Source organism: Morus notabilis, unplaced genomic scaffold, assembly GCF_000414095.1.
Source record: "Morus notabilis unplaced genomic scaffold, ASM41409v2 Scaffold803, whole genome shotgun sequence".
Classification (NCBI taxonomy): domain Eukaryota; kingdom Viridiplantae; phylum Streptophyta; class Magnoliopsida; order Rosales; family Moraceae; genus Morus; species Morus notabilis.
This window is the reverse complement of record NW_010359912.1, coordinates 321414-340965: the sequence shown is the minus strand read 5'-3', so window position 1 is coordinate 340965 and position 19552 is coordinate 321414. Positions and strand designations below refer to the sequence as shown.

The window sequence follows — 19552 nt, the reverse complement described above, 5'->3', positions numbered from 1 at the left end:
GACAATCCCTCAAACACTTATGAATAAAATAATAACAACACAAATTCAATTGATTTTAAGTTGGCATTAGAGTTGGTATCCTGTATCATTATTGTTTTTATTTTACTTTCCTCACTAGACATGCAAATCAAGTAGAGAAATACACTGCACGAATGGCGGCTTGTACTCGGTCGGCAGTTTCAGGTCCAAACAACCTAAGCAAGCTCGAAGCCAAATCCGCCTCAATGGTGTTCGTCTTCACAACCTCATCCCTCTTTCGAAGATAATCTCTCTCGGTCTGCGACACCTCTCTCTTCACACAAGCACATTGATCCATCCAAATCCTAAGCGCTTCCTTTGCAACGGGATGAACATGTTCTCTTATGATCTCCTCCATTCGCTCGGCCGCCTCAGCTTCGATTCTGACCATGATTGCTGTCGGAGAAAGAAGGGATCGGACGTAGAGGGACGGAGAGAAGTAGGGCCTAACCTCGGGGATTTTGTCGAGCAACTGCCTTTGAGTTTCCAACTCGGTGTCTTGGTAGAATGTGTTAAGGTAGTCTGGATGGAGGACAAGGTCCTTTCTTGGCAGCAAATTGAGGTAGAGAATTAGCGATGTGGGACTGCTCAAGATAAGGTCCATTGTGAAATTTGGGGCGTCTGTGGAAGAGTTGAGATACATTGCGAGACTTGTTATGTTCAGTTCTCCTCCAGTTGGTAGCTCACTGTGGATCCATATTCCCGATAGGAAGTCAATCTGATATTATAACATGTGCTCAGAATTTTGAACCAAAAAATCAAGGGGTAATTTACAAATGATTCATGTGCTTTATGAGTGGGATTATCAATCATTGTCAATGTTTTTTTGTTAATTATATAATCACATATCAAATATAAGACTTGTAAACTGTTATTATACTAAAATCTACTTACTTTTTTACATCATGGAATTAAAAAACGGTGATATATATTTAGCATTTTCAGCTCATTTGAGAATGCTAACATGCACTCGTTATTCTTGACTACTCTTGTAAGTTGCGAATATCTTTTTTAAAAAAAAATTTTTGTTTCCTCTATTCTTTTATCTCTTGTTTCTTGATTAAAGAAGAATGCCTAGTCCGCGGGTTGAAAGTTAGAATTAATCTAAAATATATTTCCCGAACTTCACACCAAATCCTAGTTGGGTTCTTAACGTTTAAATCGTCTTTAAACTGGCCCCAATCTATCTTGGTGTGATAAAATAAATTATTTCTTCATATATGCGTATAAAATGTGGATGGAAGATATCATATGTCATTCATATTTCATGCACACATTTAAGTGAGGATAAAATTCACATCGAAAAAGGATTTGGTTCGGTGTTCATGATATTTTGTGATAACTCTACAAAATAGAGTTATTTTTGTTACTATTTGTGCCTAAATTAGCTTTGCTCTCAATGATTTTTATTGTTTTATTTAAGTTTTAGTTTAGTTTCACTTATTTTATTTTGTTTACCTTTATTTATTTTATTTTGATTTGATTTAGTTTTTCCCTCTAATTATTTATTTTCTCCTCTTTTGTGTTTTAATTAGGTGAATTGGGCAATTTATAGCTTAATTTGGGATTCAAATCAGCAAAAAGAAGAGGATTAATTCGGATTAAAGTTACCCACACGTACGCCACACATCCAAGCTTTCTCAGCAGCAAATCAAGTGCCGCCAAGTGGCTAGTCCACGTCAGATCCGAATTAGCTTTTGATTCCCTTGTAGCTGAACGTGATTTGGAGGCTATTCGTGCCCCTGCGCATAATTCTCCATTCAACAGAGTATAGCACCCAAACATCAAGAGCTCCATTGGTAGAGTTGATAGAGAATAAATTTGGGTAATTATTTTTGGATTTTTGGGGTCAGTTCTTAGGTTTATTTTATTTAGATTTTTATTTAGGATTGGAGTAGGTATTTTTAGAAGCTACAATTTGGAGAAGAATGAGATTTAGAAGACGAAACTTGAAGATCTGTGACACCTCCGATCAGTGCTATTTTCTGAATTTCTAATTCTTTAATTTTACCAGAATCAATGTTTTAGTTTTGTTTATTTGGGACTACGATGTAGCCAGATTGTGAGCATTTGAATTTTTTCTATTTTTAATTAAATTATGTTTTATTCTCAAATATATTGAGTGTTTCAATTTGTTTTTAATGTTTGTGATTGCCTTATCAATAATTGCATGATTTGGTGTTTAATTGCGAGACTGAGAAGTGATGATCAAATATGACCCATGATTGTTATGCTATTAGAATATCATAAGTTAGAGATAATTATGTGACTAGTGCAATGGTGATGATTTCATGTTCTTAATGAATCTCAACATGTTAAAATCTTAACAGAGATTTATGATCTACATGTTTGGAGTATGATTATTAATGCTTAAGAATGATTAGTAATTAATTTAGAGAAATTCACTGTTAGTATTGAGAATAGGCATAATTAATTTAAATACGAATTTTGAGATATGATTAATTTTGATGAGTTGCAGACTTGAATAATTTAGGTTTTTTATTTTATTTTTATTTAATTTTTATTTTATTATTCTTATCTTAATTTATGTCGTTCAAATAATTTTTAAGGTCAATAAATTTTAATACTTAATTAAATTAACACAATTTTACTCTATTCATCATTTTATTACAATATACACTTACGTTACTATATATATATAGCGGTTACATGATTATATAGTGGTCAGAGAGGGCTAAGAATTATTCCAACATCCTTACCTTCTCTAGCTCTGATGTTAGCAGTGGACGCAAATCCTTTAAAACAGAACATATTTCTACAGTAAGGATCTCCTCCAGCTAGGATGAAAGACTTCAGAGCTTGTATCAGACTTTCTGGCCATACCAGAAAGAGAGAATTTAAAGTATTTTCAAGCATACATTCCGGGTTAATTTAGTTCGTTAATTTAAATTAATATGTGATTTTATGTGAGAATTTGTTTATAATAACAGAAAAAATTATATATAATTTTTTATGAGAATTTTTAACTATAATAAAATTTAAATTTAAATTAATGATATGAACAAGACCATTGTATGAATTACATCTCAAAATGGGGATGGTGAATCTCCTTTTGAAGAACCATCAATTAATATCCTAGCCAACCTACTAGAGAAAACTTCAGATTGGGGCAGAGAAATGGCAAGAGGTGTCGGGTTTGAAGAAATCAGTACAAATATTATTGTTTTCACATAATGGAGAACCTTCCATCAAAACAGTAGATTCATTTTTCAGCATCACAGGTCTCAAGAAAGCTGCTTATCCTTGCAGTCTTTATCTACAAGCTGAATCATCGACAAATTCCAATTTGACCAGGAGGTCTAAAACTTTCTAGATTAAGGACTCTTAAATTTTGAAGAGTATGATTTTGATGATGCAAATCATCCGTATCAACTTGATTATATAGAGTGGAATAATTTAGAAAACATCATAAATTTGCAAAAAGCTTCGTTCCATTATCCACGAAGATATACGGAAAAGCTTTTAAAAAATTTTAGCTCGATCGAATCTTTCCAAGAAAAAAGAAGAAACTGGTCAGAAAATAAGATAACGATGGAGTCACCCTCAAATTATGAGAAAAGAAAAAGAAAAAGCAAAAGTAAATACGGTTAAAAAGCATTTTCTTATAAGAATTTTACTGTTCATCTTGACAGATACTATTCAACCTCATTAAAGAACATGTGACTGCTGTAAAAATTCTCTCAAAATCAGCTCTATAAATAGAGCCCAATATTTTGAAGAAGGAAACCACAACACCAGAATAACTTCTCAATTTCTCTCGACCACTCTCGTAGTCTCCTCATCTTCCTCCTTTCTCTTTTCTTTTCTTATCCTTCTGTAATATTTTTTCTTTGTCTCCCCCACTTCCAGAAAAAAAAATTGTAGAACAATTGCTAGCTTTTTGTAGTGGAATGTCAAAATAATTTTCAGAATAATTTGTAAACTTTATTATTATTAATAATAAATCTTGTTTTTTATGTTTTAAATTTGTGAGTAGTTTTCTATATTCAGCTCTGTCCAGCTCACTATCTATATGTGTGTTTATGTTTTTGCCTAGTAAATTCTTTGATAAAGATAGTCTGTTTTTCGCTTTTCTCTCTTCATGAGGCAACTAATGTTTCGAGTTTATGATTTCTTCTTAGGGCTGGAGTTTGTCACCGTCACTGGATGGTCACCGGATTCTCGACTCTTAAGACAATGGCTAAGTAGTTAGAGGTTTGGTCTCGGTCGGACGGTTTTATCCATCAACTGTAGTAGTTCTTATAAATGAGCTTTAGTCATGCTCGATTTTGTTTGTGTCAAGTGGGTCTTTTTCTATTAGGTCTCGACACTTGTGTTTATACTTGTGCTTCATCCGTCTTCACTGGTGGATCCAATCAATATCCAAGATTCAATTTCCACGTAATTTGTGGTCATTTGTCACTATTTATGTAATTTGTTAATTTAGTAATGAAATTTTTCCCAAAAAAAAATCTTTGATTCTTGACTAACAAGCTTGACAGATCAATTACACGCTTAAAGGCACACAGACGTTAGTCAAGACCACAATGGTTCAGTACCGAAAGTCTCATACCAATAACAGAAACAGAGAAATCAACTTAGAAAGTAAAACATTCAGTAATATTTATCTATTACGGAGAAGTATTAATTAGATAATTCGAAGTTTCATTAAACTACTGTCCAACCAAGAAAGAATACTATTTGTTATAGGGTGAAATTCTAAACTTTAAACTGGGCATTGGATGGGACTCACGCGTCATAATTAAGGGTATTAAATGATCGGAGACAGTTTTGACCTAACTGACACGTCGGATGGTAGTTTTCTTAAGCGTAGACTGCAAGTAAAAGAAGTGGCGTACATAGGCGAGTGACCGCTTCAAGGAGTTGAGAACAACAGGAGGTCGACTGTACCAGCAGCTGAAGACGAAGATGGTTTTAAAAGCGCTTACGAGATTGAGTCTATGTAAGCCGAGAGATACGAGATCTACTTTGAGATTTGTTATTTGTAATTAAAATATACGAAGTAAGGAAGTAAGTAAGAAAATCGTATTGATTTATAGATATTTCAACCTATCAGGAATATTTTCCTTACATTTTGGGATAATGTCCCTAAATAAAATAAAGAAACTTGCATATACTACAGAGATATATAATAAGAAGAGGTCAATTTCAGGAGGAGTTAGTCTGAAATTGACGTAGGCCTTGTTCGCTTCGCGGATTCGAGTTTTTGATTCGAGCTGAGATGTGACATTTTCTAAGTGCTTTTCACTGTAGCAGAAAATTTTGATGTGACATTTTCTGAGAGTTTTTTACTGTAGAAACCTAAAACTAAAAACTCGAATCGGTGAAATGAACGAGGCCGTAGTTTTTAAATTAAGAGTGAACTATTATGAATTTTTGTGTGTTTTTACTGTTTAATCTCTCTTATTTGTGTCTTAGATCATTGAAATCAATTTAATATTTTTGTTGACGAATTTCTTTCATCAAACACTATTCGTCCGTTTCACGTAATCAGGATCAGCACATACGAGATTTCTTTCTTTTTCTTCTTCTTTTTTTTTTTTTTCAAATCAAAAACTGATTAGAAAGAAAGGTAAAGTAGCTAAAACATGAATAATGATATTACCGGGGAAGAGCTAATGCCGGATCTGAGGTAAAGGGTGGCATGGGAGGTTCCATTCTGGTTCTCGAAGTAGCGGACGTTTTCCGGGAGGGTGCAGGGTAAGAGCTGGGAATCAAGGCGTGTCTCAACTGTTGATGTGAGATCCACCATCAGGTTCCTGTGTGGGTCCGACAAGTAGGGAACCTCCATGAACGTGCTCCTCCTGATCGCCTTCTTAGGCCCTTCGGCCATTTGATCAGACGGAGTCGATGAAGCCGAAATCCGATATCTAGAACTATTTAAGAGTCTTGATGACTGTAACAGAGGAGAAAAGGCGAGAGGAGAGCTTAAACAGTGGAAGAAAACGACTGCCATAATAATTGGCAAGCTTTTCAGTCGCTGTTCAAAACTCTCTCATGGTTTCTACCGTAATTAAAGGTACGTTTTGAGGAACCGTCCAGAAATGTCATTTCCATTGTCGTCTCTTTGTAGTTGGGCCATCTGGGGAGAAACTTCGGCCCATAATCCCTTCAATTATTGGGAGTTTTGGATTTTTTTTTTCGAAAATAGTATTTTTTTTTTTCGAAAAGAGTATAAAATAGACTAATATAAAAAGTTAAAGAAAATATATTGGTCAATTTTTAGTTATAGAAATTAATAGGTCATAACTTTTTAAGTTATGATTCATAATTAGATAAGTTATGGATAAATTTGTCAGGTTATGGTTTATAATCAAACAAATTATAGATAAAAACTGTGAATTATGGACAATAACTTGTCAAGTTATGGTTCATAATCAGACAAATTATGGACAAAAATAATAATTTAGCCTATTTATTAACTTATATAAACTATTAATTTATTAATTTTAATTCATCTCAAATCTTGATATATTTCTCTCTTTCTCCCTTTTTTTTTCTTTCCCCTTTTTGGTTATAATCCCTTGAATTCATACGGGGAACTTTCTTATCAGTTATCCTTCTTTCAAGTTTTTGTTTTTGTTTTTTTTTCAGGGTTTTATTTGCTTTTAATCATGCGAGGAACTTTACAAAGAAAAGAAAAGTAGATGAGAACTTGTATGATTTAAGTTGTTCTTTTTCTATATTTATCATTTATATAACAATAGCTTTTCCTTGAGAGGATAAGTAATTGTAAACAACTTTGTGGCCCTTTTATGTCATTATTCGCATGGAATATCAATCACACTACATCAGAAGATGGAAGGCACTGCCATGTCACTGTTATGCAAGAAAAAAAAAAGGCTAAATCATTACCAAAATTTCAATTAGTAAGTGGAGAAAAAAGACAATCATTGTGATTTATAGTATCATGCCATTCAAGATTTATAACCTCATATAATTGTAAGGCTGTGTGATTTAGCACCCCGTTTTTCCATCCAAATAAAAAGTCGCGAAAAATCCAGGACAATTAAAATGTTTTAGGATAATAATAATGATATCGCACATCCTTAAAGTTATCTAATTAGTAAGACGTATAACTTTAAGGTCATCTCTCTCATTAAAAAAGGATATGGTCTAAGGTTTGAAATTTTTCAGAAGAAAAAATTATGGAATCGGACAAATCGCGTTGCAAGTCCTCAAAAGAAAATCAGAGACTTACTTCAGAGAACTAATTATTAAATATCATTTTTTGTTACAATCATGGTAATTGTTTGAATGGTTACGGTGGGGGGTTTTTTTTTTCTTTTTAATAAACGGTTAGGGTGGTTAAGGTGCTTGTCTTCTAGCTCCTCAATCGAACTTGAATTCGAGTCACTTCTACGGCATTGGTTAGACGAAAAAAACGAGTACTGAATATGCAAGAATTTGATGGAATGCCACCCTCTTTCTCCTAAACCTTTTCCAATTTCAAAAAATATAGATTTTTTTTTTTTTTTTTTTTGCTGCATTGATCACGAGACTATAAGAGCAGTAGTATACTGTATATGCAGAAGTTAGTACTTGTACAGATAAAATCACTTCTCTAGATAGAAGGGTAATTTCTAAAATTCTTCGCACACCATTTATTCGCTAGCTACATAAAATGTTGTACAAAAATCATCACATCACGAGGAGAAATACTTTTTCACAGCAGCCATTACTCGATCCGCGGTTTCTGGACCAAACAATCTCGGCAAGCTCGAAGCCAAATCAATCTCAATGGTCTTAGTCTTCACAAACTTATCCCTCTTTTGAAGGTAGTTCTTCTCAGCCTCATCATTGACCTCTCTCTTTACACAAGCACATTGCTCCAACCAAATCCTTAGCACTTCTTTTGAAATGGGATCAACATAGTCTTCTATAATCTCCTCTAATCTTTCAACTGCCTCTGCTTCAATTCGGACCATAATTGCCGTCGGAGAAACGACGGATCGGATGTAGAGTGACGAAGAGAAGTAGGGCTTAACCTCGGGGACTTTTTCGAGCAATTGTCTTTGAGCTTCCAACTTGGTGTCCTCATAGAATGTCTTGAGGTAGTCTGGAATTAGGACGAGGTCTTTTCTAGGCGGTAAATCGAGGATAACAATGAGAGATGTAGGACTGTTTCTGATGATCTCAATTAGGAAATTTGGCGCGTCTGTGGAAGAGTTCAGATAGGTTGAGAGACTTGTTATGTTTAATGCTCCTCCTGTTGGTAACTCGCAGTGGATCCAGCTTCCTAACACGAAATCAATCTGAAAAAAAAAATCAAATGAACTTAATCCAATGAGCACAAGTTGTTTCTCGTACATACTTTGAGATTTCATATGGTTAAGAATAAGACGCTCTAATTCTATATTATAGATAGCAATAAAGTCAAGAGAAAAATAAGTTAAGCAAAAAAGCGGGACACATTCTATTGTCAGGGCATAATTAGGCCCTATAACTTAACACAACAACAACAACAACAACAACAAGTCTTAATCCCAACTTAATTGGGGTCGACTATATGGAAGCCTTAATCTCCACAGTTAACACATATTACTAATTCACTTTCTTTTCCTGCTTTCGAAGAGATCCTTCTGCATCCCTACCTAGTTGCTCTGGCCAGAAAAAGGGCAATTTAATTCTCATATTTTTGTACAATTAACACTCTATAAGTGGGGTAAAAATGCAATTTCGGCAGTGTGAAGCATTGTTTTATTGAACTTGAAATCTCTTTGAAGTTTAAAACTTCTCTGTTACGGGTCGGTGGATTATTCTTTGCATACTAGAGACAAACTATGAAACGAAACTATTCAACTCCAAAAGTACCATATAGAAGAAAATCCAAATTAAGAAGAGACAGTGGGGTGAATGGCCTTCTTAAAGACTACTTTAAGTAAATGTCCTAGCTTAATTTGCTAACTCAAGAAAGAATAGGGACACCTGATTAGAATTCGTTAGAGCTTGTTTGGTTTAACAACTCAAATTGTTGATTTAGTTTTAGTTGTGGTTATTTTAATTGTGATTCGAACCGACGTTTAAATATGTAAATAAATTGTAATTTGATTTGGAAATAAAATCTGAATTGTATTTAGATAAAGTGTTGAAAGCTGTCATTAGAGTTTTGCAGGGCTTGTTTAGTTCAACAACTCAAACTGTGGAGATTTGAACATTTTTTGTTAGAACTGTAGATCTGAACTCTTGTGATTTAAACTGTGATCAGAACTGTTGTTTAGATATGCAAATAAATTGTAATTTGAATTGAAAATAAAATCCGAACTGTGTTTGGATAAAGTGTTGAAAACTGTTATTCAGGTTTTGTAACAAATCTTATAAAACCTCATTATAAATGACATTAAAAAATATGCAATATGGATGGGGATTTATTCCTCTATTCATTATGAACACATTAAAAAAAATCATCTCAATCGAAATTAAAACGAATAAGTTTTAACACTTTTAAGATTGAAATTGAAGAGAGAGAAAAAGTAGAATCTGAAACTATTAGACTGTTGACAACAATTCAGACTGTTAAATTTAGAGGGGCGGTGAATTTTAAAATCAACAATTTGAGCTGTCATTGAACCATTGTTGATGGTTTGAATTGTCCTTGAATTTTTCACTCCCAAACACCAGTTTGAATCCTGAACTAAGGTTTGAATTCTAAACAACAGTTTGAGCTATTGAAATAAACAGAGGCGTAACAAATCTTATAAAACCTCATTGTAAATAAGGTTAAAAATATGCAATATGGATGGAGATTTATTCCTCTCTTTAGAAACATAAAGGAAAAAAAATAATCTCAATTGAAAATGAAACAAAAAGTTATAACATTTTTAAGCTTAAAATTAAAGATAGAAAAAAAATAAAAATAATTGTTTTTAAATTGTTGTCAACAATTCAAATGGTAAATTTTAAGGGTATGAATTCTAAAATCAACCATTTAAATCTTAATTGATAGTTTGAATGATCTCTTTTTATTTCTAAAATAAATACTAATTTAAACCTTTAAATACAATTTGAATTGAATTGTTTGGTTCAAATAGTTAAACCAAACAGGGTTATATTACGTGCTGAGCTAACAATACTTCAAACTCAACATTATACCTAAATAAATGCGTACAAACATACGTAAGCATACGATTGGGTGAGAGCTCAAAAACTGGGTTTGCACAAACCATTCACTACCACTCCAAACCAAGAAGAACACGACCAATTGACCATTACAAGTCTAATCTAAATTAGTGTTTTTTTTTTTTTTTGTTTTTTTTTCTGGTTAACACGACTTTATTGTACTGAAACCATATAATTTCTACCACATCACATCCCATCCATGATCCATGACAAGCACAAAGAAAAATTAATGCTTTGACTAAAATCACCATTCATTGTCCACCAACGGCAACGGAAGCTTCACAGCAAAACCAACTATACATACATACATATAATATATATATATATATATGTATGAAAATATTATAATCTTCACGTGTGAACTTGAAGTTCGACTTCTAAAGTGAAATTTTTTTTAATTATTTTTTGCGAAATTAAAAAGTATATAAAATTAGCAGAAATCATTTTCGGAAGCTAGAAAGTTGAAAAAGGTCAAAGAGGGAGGGAACAAACAGGGGACGACTTGTGGCCGGATCTGATGTGGAGGGAAGCATGGGAGGTCCCGTTTTGGTTGTGGTAGGACTGAACATCGTGCGGGAGGGTGCAGGGAAAGAGCTGAGAATCAAGGCGATTCTCCACCGTCGATACAAGATCCACCATGAGCTTCTTGTGTGGGGCCGAGACGTACGGAAACTCCATGAACTTTGAACGGCCCTGGTTGTGTAGGTCCATGTGAGAGGGGGCCGTTGAGGCTGAAATCCGAGGCCTTGGTGTTGGTGATGAGTGTAGAGAACCAGAAATTGATGAAGGAGGAGGAGAAGAAGAGAGAGAGTGGAAACAGTGGCAAGAATTAATGACAGCCATTCATGTCAGATTCCGTGCCTGCATTGGCTCTCATGAATTATAATTCAACAGTTGCTTAATAAAACGCTGCGTTTTAGTTCATTTAAAATAAATGAATGGATATACAAATTACACTACATTACAGGGTTTTTTTTAAATTATTTTTTAGACAAATTATATTTATTCCCCTGAATTATAAGTGTTTGAATAAAATATCTCCTAAACTTTAAAAATAATAAATTTTCCTCCTGAATAATTCATCGTTAGCACGAGTTCTCATTTTTCACTCTCTTAGTTAAATTTTGAATATTAAGTGTCACGTGAATGGCATGTGACTCTCATTCTAAGGAAAAAAAAGTAATTTATTGTGTTGAGTTAGGAATAAGGCAAAATCCATTTGAATTTTCCGACTTGATTCTCGGTTTCCAGCGACTTGGTTCTCAGTTTTTCAGCCACAGATCGAAGAAATTGAGTTAGGACTTTTGTTACTCACTTACTTTTGAGTGTTTTGACACCAACGACATGAGAAATGACGGCCAAAATCGACGGAACCAAACTCCTCCATGGAGAGTAGCAGTGGCAACTTCGAATTCTTGTAAATCGGTGAGGATGGTGGTGGCTACTGATCGGGATTGACTCATCTATGGATTCTGAGTGAAATGATGGGGCCGGTGCACTTCACCACCGTTGGGACTGCGGTTTTTAGAGAGGAGGTGTGGCGGCCGTGGAGGGTGGTTGCGGTGAAGCTTTTTCGGCGGGAATTGACGACAAACTTCAGGCGTGTCTTGTTCCTCTCGTCACTTTGAGTTTATAGAGACCGGAATCACTCCAATCGGAGGGTGGACAGAAATGTTATGGCCATTGGAAGTTTTGAGTTTTTCGAAATAAGTATGCCTTCATCTGGCGGAGTTGGTAGCCGCACGACACCGATCCCAACTCGGCTCGACGAGAGCTTTCCGATGAGCCGGGAGGTGTCGAAAATGGACGCCAGAATACTTGTCGGAGCTTGGTGGTCGTGCACAGGAAAGAGAGAGGAAAGAGAGTGATGGTTGAGATGCTTTTGATTCGGTGAGATTGACCAATCTATAGGATAGAATAAAAATTAAATGTCTCAACGACTTTCACGTAGCACTTAACGTTCAAAATTTAACCGAGGGGCAGAAACGGGGGACGCGTGCTGACGACAAATTATTCAGGGGAAAAATTTGTTACTTTTAAAGTTTAAGGGGCATTTTGTTCAAAGGCTTATAGTTTAGGGAGAATAAATGTAATAGGTCCTTATTTTTTTAAGCTAATGTCTACTTATAGTTGAACATAAATATTTTACATCCTGCATATTTTAATAGTATATTTTACACCAAACATTTGAAAATCCAAGATACACCCTGCACTCCCAATTTGGTAAATACTAAACCCTAAATCTACACGATGCTGCTTGAAAATCACTGACGGACGATTCAAGCTATTACTCGTGACCGTCTTCTTTGCGAAATAGAAAAATTACAAAATCTCTTTGTTCGAATATTCGAGGGATAGAAAAATTACATAGTTTACCTTAAAAACATTATAGAATTTTGTAACATAATCGTGAAATAATGTTAATTATAAAAATTTTAATTCATTATTTAGAAAATAATCCAAATTATTTGCTATATTTCAGTATTTACTACCTCTTTTCTTTTAGTCGACATTATTTATGTCTCGCTGCGCTCGAGCTATTTTTAATAGTTCTAACTTCATTAATTAGGCGTTTATGATTTTGTGAGATTTCATTGGTTATAGGAAGATAGGACTCACTATCTATATGAGTGATAAGATCTTATCCCATGGACATGTAAACGATTTTTGTTCCACTAACTACCATTTCATCATCGCAACTAACAAAGATTAAGAATCGCATCATATGCTTGAAACTCGACGAAAATGGAAGGTTCCAAAATTATGTAGTTATACTATGTAAGTCTCGTTCATTTAACCGATTTGAATTTTCAATTTTAAATTTTTACAGTAAAAAATTCTCAAAAAATATCACATTTAACTTATTCTGCTACAATGAAAAATTTTCAGAAAATGTCACATCTCAACTCGAATTGAAAACTCAAATCCGCGAAATAAACGATTAGTAGATTTTGGAATAAACAAACCCAAGATTATAATTCCATCCATTGGGTCATCATACTCTAAGCGCTAACCGTGCTAGAAAATTAATCATATTGTTCGCGTCATTTGGTAAACAAGAAACCAAAAAGAGCGATTAAAAAGATGCATTTACAAATAGTATTGATGAAAAATAAGCTTTCTCCGAAATGATTACTTTACACAACGTGTCATAACGCTTTACTAGTAAATGGAAGATTAGAGACCCATTTGCCTTTGATCCCTTGTGCTTCCGACACAAATCTAAGACTACAAAAGTCCTAGACCTATTTTCTCATTGGAGAAGTTTATGAACAATCCAAACTTATTACAATCATTTTACCAACTAAACTACACAACTACGAAATTTAACCCCCAAGCTAAATACCAAATTAAAACAGAAAACATATTTGCAGAGAGTCTATAATTTGTTTTCCCCTCGTGTAAAAAGCTAATTTAAGTATAGAACAATCACATTCACATGTAGAGTAGAGAAAATTCTTCTAGACCCTACAACCCAAAAGCTTCAGCGATGGTGTACGCACCACCGCAGATAATCAGTACCAGGATGATGATCAGATGCAGACCTTGCCGCTCTGCATCAGAGGCGGCGCGTGGAAGTCCACGCCCTTCATCTTCTTCGCGTGGGGTCCAGTGAACCCAGTTTCTTCCCCACGGGTCCTCTTCTTCTTGTTCTTCTGATCTTTCTCGTTGTGATCTTTTCCCCTGAGCCAAACACCAAACAGCTTTAGACCTTCTTCTTCACCATCATCACCATCATCATGATCATCAGCCTCGTTTTCGTCATCATCACGATCTTCGCCACCACGGGTGGACCCACAGTTGATTCCTTGCCGCATGATGCGATTGATCTGATCGGGCCCCACCTTCATGTACTTGGTCAGGAAGGTGATCAGCTCGTCGCACTGCTTCTTCGTCTGGGCGAGCTTCGACGTCAAAACCTCGTTGTCCTTCTTCAGCTTCTCGTTCTCGTCCGACAAGTCTGCAAACTGCACGGTCACCGCCGCCGTCTCCACGGATCCCGGATTCTTAGATTCTGGCGACGAGGTCGAAGTAGACCCGAGATCCTCGCCGGAGTTCGACGGAGTCGAGGATCCCTCGCCGGCGGGCTTTGCCTGCGCGGTGGATGCCGTCGCCGTTTTCCGGCGACGGATTTCCGAGAGGAGCTCCTTCTGTCCTCGCCGGAAATTCTCGTTCGCGAACTCCCATTTGTCAGGGACGACCTTTCGAAACCCCTGAAAAAAAAGTCTTGTCAGAATGACGGTGCAGATGATTCGGATCTACCATCCCTAGATGAACAGTGGAGATTTCATTATTTGTTACGGCGGAGAAAATTTTTGTGGCGGGGACCACAGTTTTCACGGCCGTCAGCAAAGTTATAGCTGTAGTTCAGCTGTTGCTGACATTTAGCTGGGCAAAACCATCTGCCACAGAATAAGGATAATTCCTAATTTAAAAGACATATTTAGCCTTCAACCACTCCAGGGTTTAACGTGAAATGAGGGTAAAAACGTCTATATGGCTATCTCATTTTTTAATCATAAATTTAATTGGTTTTCCTTTTTCGTCTTTTCTATTTTTTTATTATTTTTATAAAATACCCCACCTTATTTTAAAATGCTCTTACCTTAATCTTAATTTGTAAGAGACGTTTATTTTTTATATTTATTTTTAATTTTAAATTATAATTTATAATTTTTTATAATATTTATTTTTATAAAAAATATACATAAAATAAAAATAATTCTGCATTAAATTATGAATACATAAATCAAACTTCGTCTAAAACAATTAAAACACCCCTTAACCCCTTAATTTATAAAAAAAGGGATTAAAATACCGCCCATGTTAACTTCTGTCTATAGTTCATAGAGAATGCATATATTAATTAAAGGTATTAAATTTTAATTGAATAAATGAAAATGATTACTCATTAAAAAGTAATAAAAACAAAACAAATAGAGAAAAAAAGGAACTTTAAGGATGTTAATTACTTCATAACAAAGCAAATTCAAACAATAATCTAGTGGGAGCAAAAATCAAACCAATAAATCAACGAGAAAAAAAGGAAGAACTCGAGTTTGAATTACCAAATTAATCAGTAATATTAGCAAACAAAAGTTGAAGATCATCTCGTCAATCTTCGAGCAACCTTGATCACGTTGCCTTCGTCTTCTTCGCCGATTAAAGAACCTTCCAGCTCAAACCCTTCGCCGATCACGACCCCTCGACATAAGACTCCCGGACATACCAGATTCGCCCCATCCTACTCACCGCCGGCGACACGAATCCCCCTACCATGAGAGAGCCCCGCAACGCTGGCAGCCACTGAATGGCAGCCAAATCTGCCCAGCCCGCAGCGGTAATCCTCTGCCGAGCCAACGCCAGCCCCCCTCCGACCCAGACCGACCGTCGTAGTGAGTAGAGCATCCTTCATCCTCTGCGAACGTCGACAGCTCTTCCCCCTACGAGAACGGCCCCTGATCAACGACGACGAGCTTTAACCTCGACCCAACCTTCCTCCTTTGGTGGCACGACTCCAGCAACGCGAAGATCGAATGATGGCGACCTCCTGGACGAAGAACGGGAGACAACATGCCGACGATGCGCCGGCTCGCCGCCCACAAGCCTCTTTCTTTCTCTTCTTTCTTTCTCGTGCTCTCTCTCTCTCAGAGTGTTTTTTTTTTTTTGTTCATATTTGTTTAATATTTGTTTAATATTTAATCATTTTACAGATTTAATTAATTTTTAATGACCTTAATTATTTTTATAAATGAATCCACATTAACAAATTCCATTGAGTTATAGACAGAATGGACATTTTGAACGATTTTCTATATATTGAGATGTGTTTTAAACTATTTTAAAAAATTAGAGAATATTTTAAAACAAAGTACATATTTGAAGAGACATTTATAAAAATAATTTTTTTTCATTTCTTCACGCGGGAACTATTCATTTTTTTCCTATTAAAAAATTTTATTTGTTTTCACTGAAATGAATAAAACATAAATACATTTTTGACTCTAGCAAAAAAAAAGCAAAAGGCCTTTGTTCTTATGGGGAAAAAAAAAACTGTCCGATAAATTTTTTTTAGCAATGCCAGTTGGATTTAATTTTAATTAAGTTAAAAAGTATGAAAAATAATAAGAATAGCTGAAAAGTATAAAATTATTAAGTGCATTTAGAACTCATTTTAAAATAATTTTATTTTTTATATGAAAATATAAATAAAAATATTTTCAATTTCAAATAAAAAATATTTTTAAAAATACATTTAATAATTTTATCAAAGATTATTTTTAATATAAATAAACTTATTAATATCTCTCTCTTTCTCTCTGTTCTAAAAAAAAACGAAAATTAAAAATTAAAAATTAAAAATTATTAAAAATTATTTTTTATTTTTTTATTTTATATTAAATTAAAAAATTATTTTCATTTTTATTTTTTATTTTTATCGTGTCAAACTCTGTTTTAGAAACGTTTTTCCTTTCTAAAATACATAAAAAATAAAAATAAAATCAATTCTAAACACAATCATCAGTATTTTCTTTTTTTACTTGTATGTTCCGTAAAAAAAAAAAAAATCATATGATTTTTATTCAAATACAATTTTTACAGGTCTTTTTCTTCCGTTCTTTTTTGAAATATTGTTCTACCCCGTTCAAATTCCATAGTTGGACAAGGAAAAATTACAAAAAATAGATGAATAAAAAATATCTCCGCGAGGAAAGCTAGATGAGTAATCCAAAAATAGATTACGCACTCTCAATACAACCAATATAGTCCTTTGTCACCTAAACAAAGTCCTTTAGGAAAAAAAAAAAAAAAAATCAATGTAGTCTTACTCTCTCAATTATTAAAAAAATCGTTTCTCATCATGTTTTAATCTCTTCCAAAACCATCACCTCGTCTATGAATAGATCAAACAAAACCAAAAAAAAAAAACCAAATTTCTAATCTAATCCCTTGTACTACACATCACTATAATATGAACCTAAACAAACAAGATCAACAAATACAAAGAAAAAAGTAAAAAATAATGATTAAAGATAGTAATAATAGAAGTAAAAGCAAAAGAAAAAACTTACGTAGGTATTGAGTTGGCGAACGAAGCTAGAGAAGTTATTGTGCTTGAAATACTTGGGCAACAAGTCCCTCGCGAAATCCGCCGTCTTCCAAACGACAAAGCTCGTCCCAGCCTCATTCCACGATATCACGTCGTTTGTGCTTGGATCCTCCACCAGCTGGTAAGTCTTCATCAGAAACGGCGCCGGCACCGACCTTTGCGCCATTTCTTAATATTCCCACTTTACCCCTCACCAACCCCCTCCAACAAAAAAAAAATCAAAAAAATTAAAAAAAGAAACTATTCTACGATCAAACGAATTTCTCCTCCACTTTTTGAGGGATTTCGATTTCGATCAGATTATATTCTATTATGGGATTTTTGTTTTTTTTATTCTAACAACTAAAGAGAAGGAGAGCGGTGAGGAATTCCCAGCCCCAGCAGTAGAATCCAGAGAGAGAGAAGCGAGCGCGGTTTACGAGGTTGCTACGAGGTTTAGACCTACCAGCTTCCATGGCGATCGGAATTTCCTATTTGGGTGCGAGTTTGGAATCCCAAGGCAAACAATACCATAACTTCATTGATTTTCTTCTATTTAAGGCTCCTAAAACTAATATTACCATTTTTCTCTGTGGATTCCTCTAGGTGGGTCTTATAAAGGATTGAGCTTGGAAGATGCCAGAATATAAGAGGAGAGAGAAAGGAGGAGAGAGAAGGAGAGATAGTGACGTGGGTTCTAGAAATTTTGAGAAACTCTCCTCTCTTTCTCTCTCTTTTGATTGATTAATTAACACCCGCTACGATTTTAATTTCAATTTTTCAAGTCGTCTTTCAAAGGGAGCTAGCTAAGCTTAGAGATAAGACGGAAAGAAGGAAGAGAGAAGAAGAGACAAAAGAAAAATGGAAAAGGAACACGCTTTTTTCTTTCTTGAAGAAAATGATGAGAGAGAGGGAGAGAGACGGTGGGGCCGTGGGGGAGGTTTGGTTTCGGTTTTAGTTTTGATTTTGGTTTTATTTGAGAGTTTATTGGGTAAGAAAAATAAATTATTATTAATTTTTTATTTTATGCAGTTAAATTTATATTAAAAATTGTTAATTTTATAAGATTTTTTTTATTAGAATCTGTTTATTTTATATATTTTTATAATACAGTGTGATTTTAATAAAATTTAATGATTAAAAAAGTAATTTTTTTATTAAAAAAAAACACGAAAAACTTCTCAATTGTACGTATTTTTTTTAAGAGGGAGTCCTTTGTTTTTTTGTGTATTCTAAATGGGAAAATAAGTGGGCGGTTTTTCTTGGTCGTTTCATTTTAGTGAAGCTTCTAATGCACTTTCTATAGAGAAAAAAATGGGAGAGAGAAAATGAAAGGAAAAATGGTGGCGGAGTGATACGTTTAGGATTTTGGTTTTATTGGGACACGTGGCTTTTTTTAAAAGGTATATTCTAATACTTTGTCAATGTTGAAGAAGCTCAAGCAAGAAAGTGGAATAAAATAAATGATAGGAAGAAAATCAAGAACAAGAAGGAAAGAGAAGGAGGTAAAGAAGGCTTGGGGGGGCCGGTGAAGACCCTTTTTCCGTGCTCACCTAACACTTTCCAATTTAGATTGCTTCTTTTTATCGTTACCTTTGTTTTTCTTTTCTTTTTCTTTTCTCTTTTTTTTTTTTTTCTTTTGTGTGTTGCTAAAAGTCATTCTTCTTTATTTTTCGTTATTTTTCTTTTCCAAGTGGTGTTTTTAACTATTTTAATAGAGACTACATTTTCATTCAATGAAAAAAAAAATAACAACGGTAAATCTGTTAGAAATGCCGGTATCTATCTATATAATAAAACAAGACGTTTGGTTCATGGATTAGAATTATAAGATTAGAATTATTTTTGATTTACGTATATTTTTTATGAGAGAAAATATTGTAACGAATCATGAATCATAATTCGAATCGAAATACGAATTTTTCAGTCAAACAACCCCTTATTGATTTGACTGAACAATAGTATTAGAATTTTGGAAATTCCAAGAAAATTAAAATCGAGCTCTACAAGGCCTCGTTCACTTCGTTGATTCGAGTTTAAAATTTGAGTTGAGATGTGATTTTATGTGAGAGCTTTTTACTGTAGCAAAAAAGTTAGATGTGATTGTTTGTGAGAGCTTTTTACTGTAGAAAAACTCAAATTCTAAACTCGAATCAGCGAAGTGAACGGGGCCTAAATCTTTGGAAACACTAACCTTCGTCTTCAGTGTTGAGTCTTCTAATATTGTTTGTCTAAAAGGGCAAACGTCCTTGCAAAGTGCAAATAGTCGATAAAACAAAATATAAAACTACAATTAGATCGAGA

General features: G+C 34.3%; 3 protein-coding genes across 3 annotated transcripts; all 3 read right to left on the bottom strand.

The window, feature by feature from the left end:
• Positions 1-127: 127 nt before the first annotated feature.
• Positions 128-5872, bottom strand: LOC21394346 (red chlorophyll catabolite reductase, chloroplastic). Its single transcript, XM_024163817.1, has 2 exons — positions 5645-5872; positions 128-736 (listed from the first exon to the last, which is right to left on the bottom strand). Exons 1-2 carry the CDS (start codon positions 5870-5872, stop codon positions 128-130), a joined length of 837 nt encoding a protein of 278 aa, XP_024019585.1.
• A 1664-nt stretch (positions 5873-7536) lies between these two features.
• Positions 7537-11001, bottom strand: LOC21394345 (red chlorophyll catabolite reductase, chloroplastic). The gene is made up of 2 exons (XM_010095346.2): positions 10651-11001; positions 7537-8294 (listed from the first exon to the last, which is right to left on the bottom strand). The coding sequence occupies exons 1-2, from the start codon at positions 10999-11001 to the stop codon at positions 7686-7688; spliced, it is 960 nt and encodes a 319-aa protein (XP_010093648.1). The 3' UTR covers positions 7537-7685.
• Positions 11002-13153: 2152 nt separating this feature from the next.
• LOC21394344 (heat shock factor protein HSF24) lies at positions 13154-17867 on the bottom strand. The gene is made up of 2 exons (XM_024163820.1): positions 17232-17867; positions 13154-14372 (listed from the first exon to the last, which is right to left on the bottom strand). Exons 1-2 carry the CDS (start codon positions 17433-17435, stop codon positions 13692-13694), a joined length of 885 nt encoding a protein of 294 aa, XP_024019588.1. The 5' UTR covers positions 17436-17867; the 3' UTR covers positions 13154-13691.
• Positions 17868-19552: the final 1685 nt, after the last annotated feature.

Bases quoted from the DNA above. Each gene is read 5' to 3' on its own strand.
- LOC21394344 (XM_024163820.1), bottom strand. From the start codon at position 17,435: ATGGCGCAAAGGTCGGTGCCGGCGCCGTTTCTGATGAAGACTTACCAG. The intron at 14,373-17,231 runs GTAAGTTTTTTC...CTTTTTTTTCAG, and splicing joins TTCGCCAACTCAATACCTAC to GGGTTTCGAAAGGTCGTCCC.
- LOC21394345 (XM_010095346.2), bottom strand. From the start codon at position 11,001: ATGGCTGTCATTAATTCTTGCCACTGTTTCCACTCTCTCTCTTCTTCT. The intron at 8,295-10,650 runs GTTTGTTCCCTC...TTTTTTTTTCAG, and splicing joins CCGGCCACAAGTCGTCCCCT to ATTGATTTCGTGTTAGGAAG.
- LOC21394346 (XM_024163817.1), bottom strand. From the start codon at position 5,872: ATGGCCGAAGGGCCTAAGAAGGCGATCAGGAGGAGCACGTTCATGGAG. The intron at 737-5,644 runs GTAATATCATTA...TTATAATATCAG, and splicing joins CCGGCATTAGCTCTTCCCCG to ATTGACTTCCTATCGGGAAT.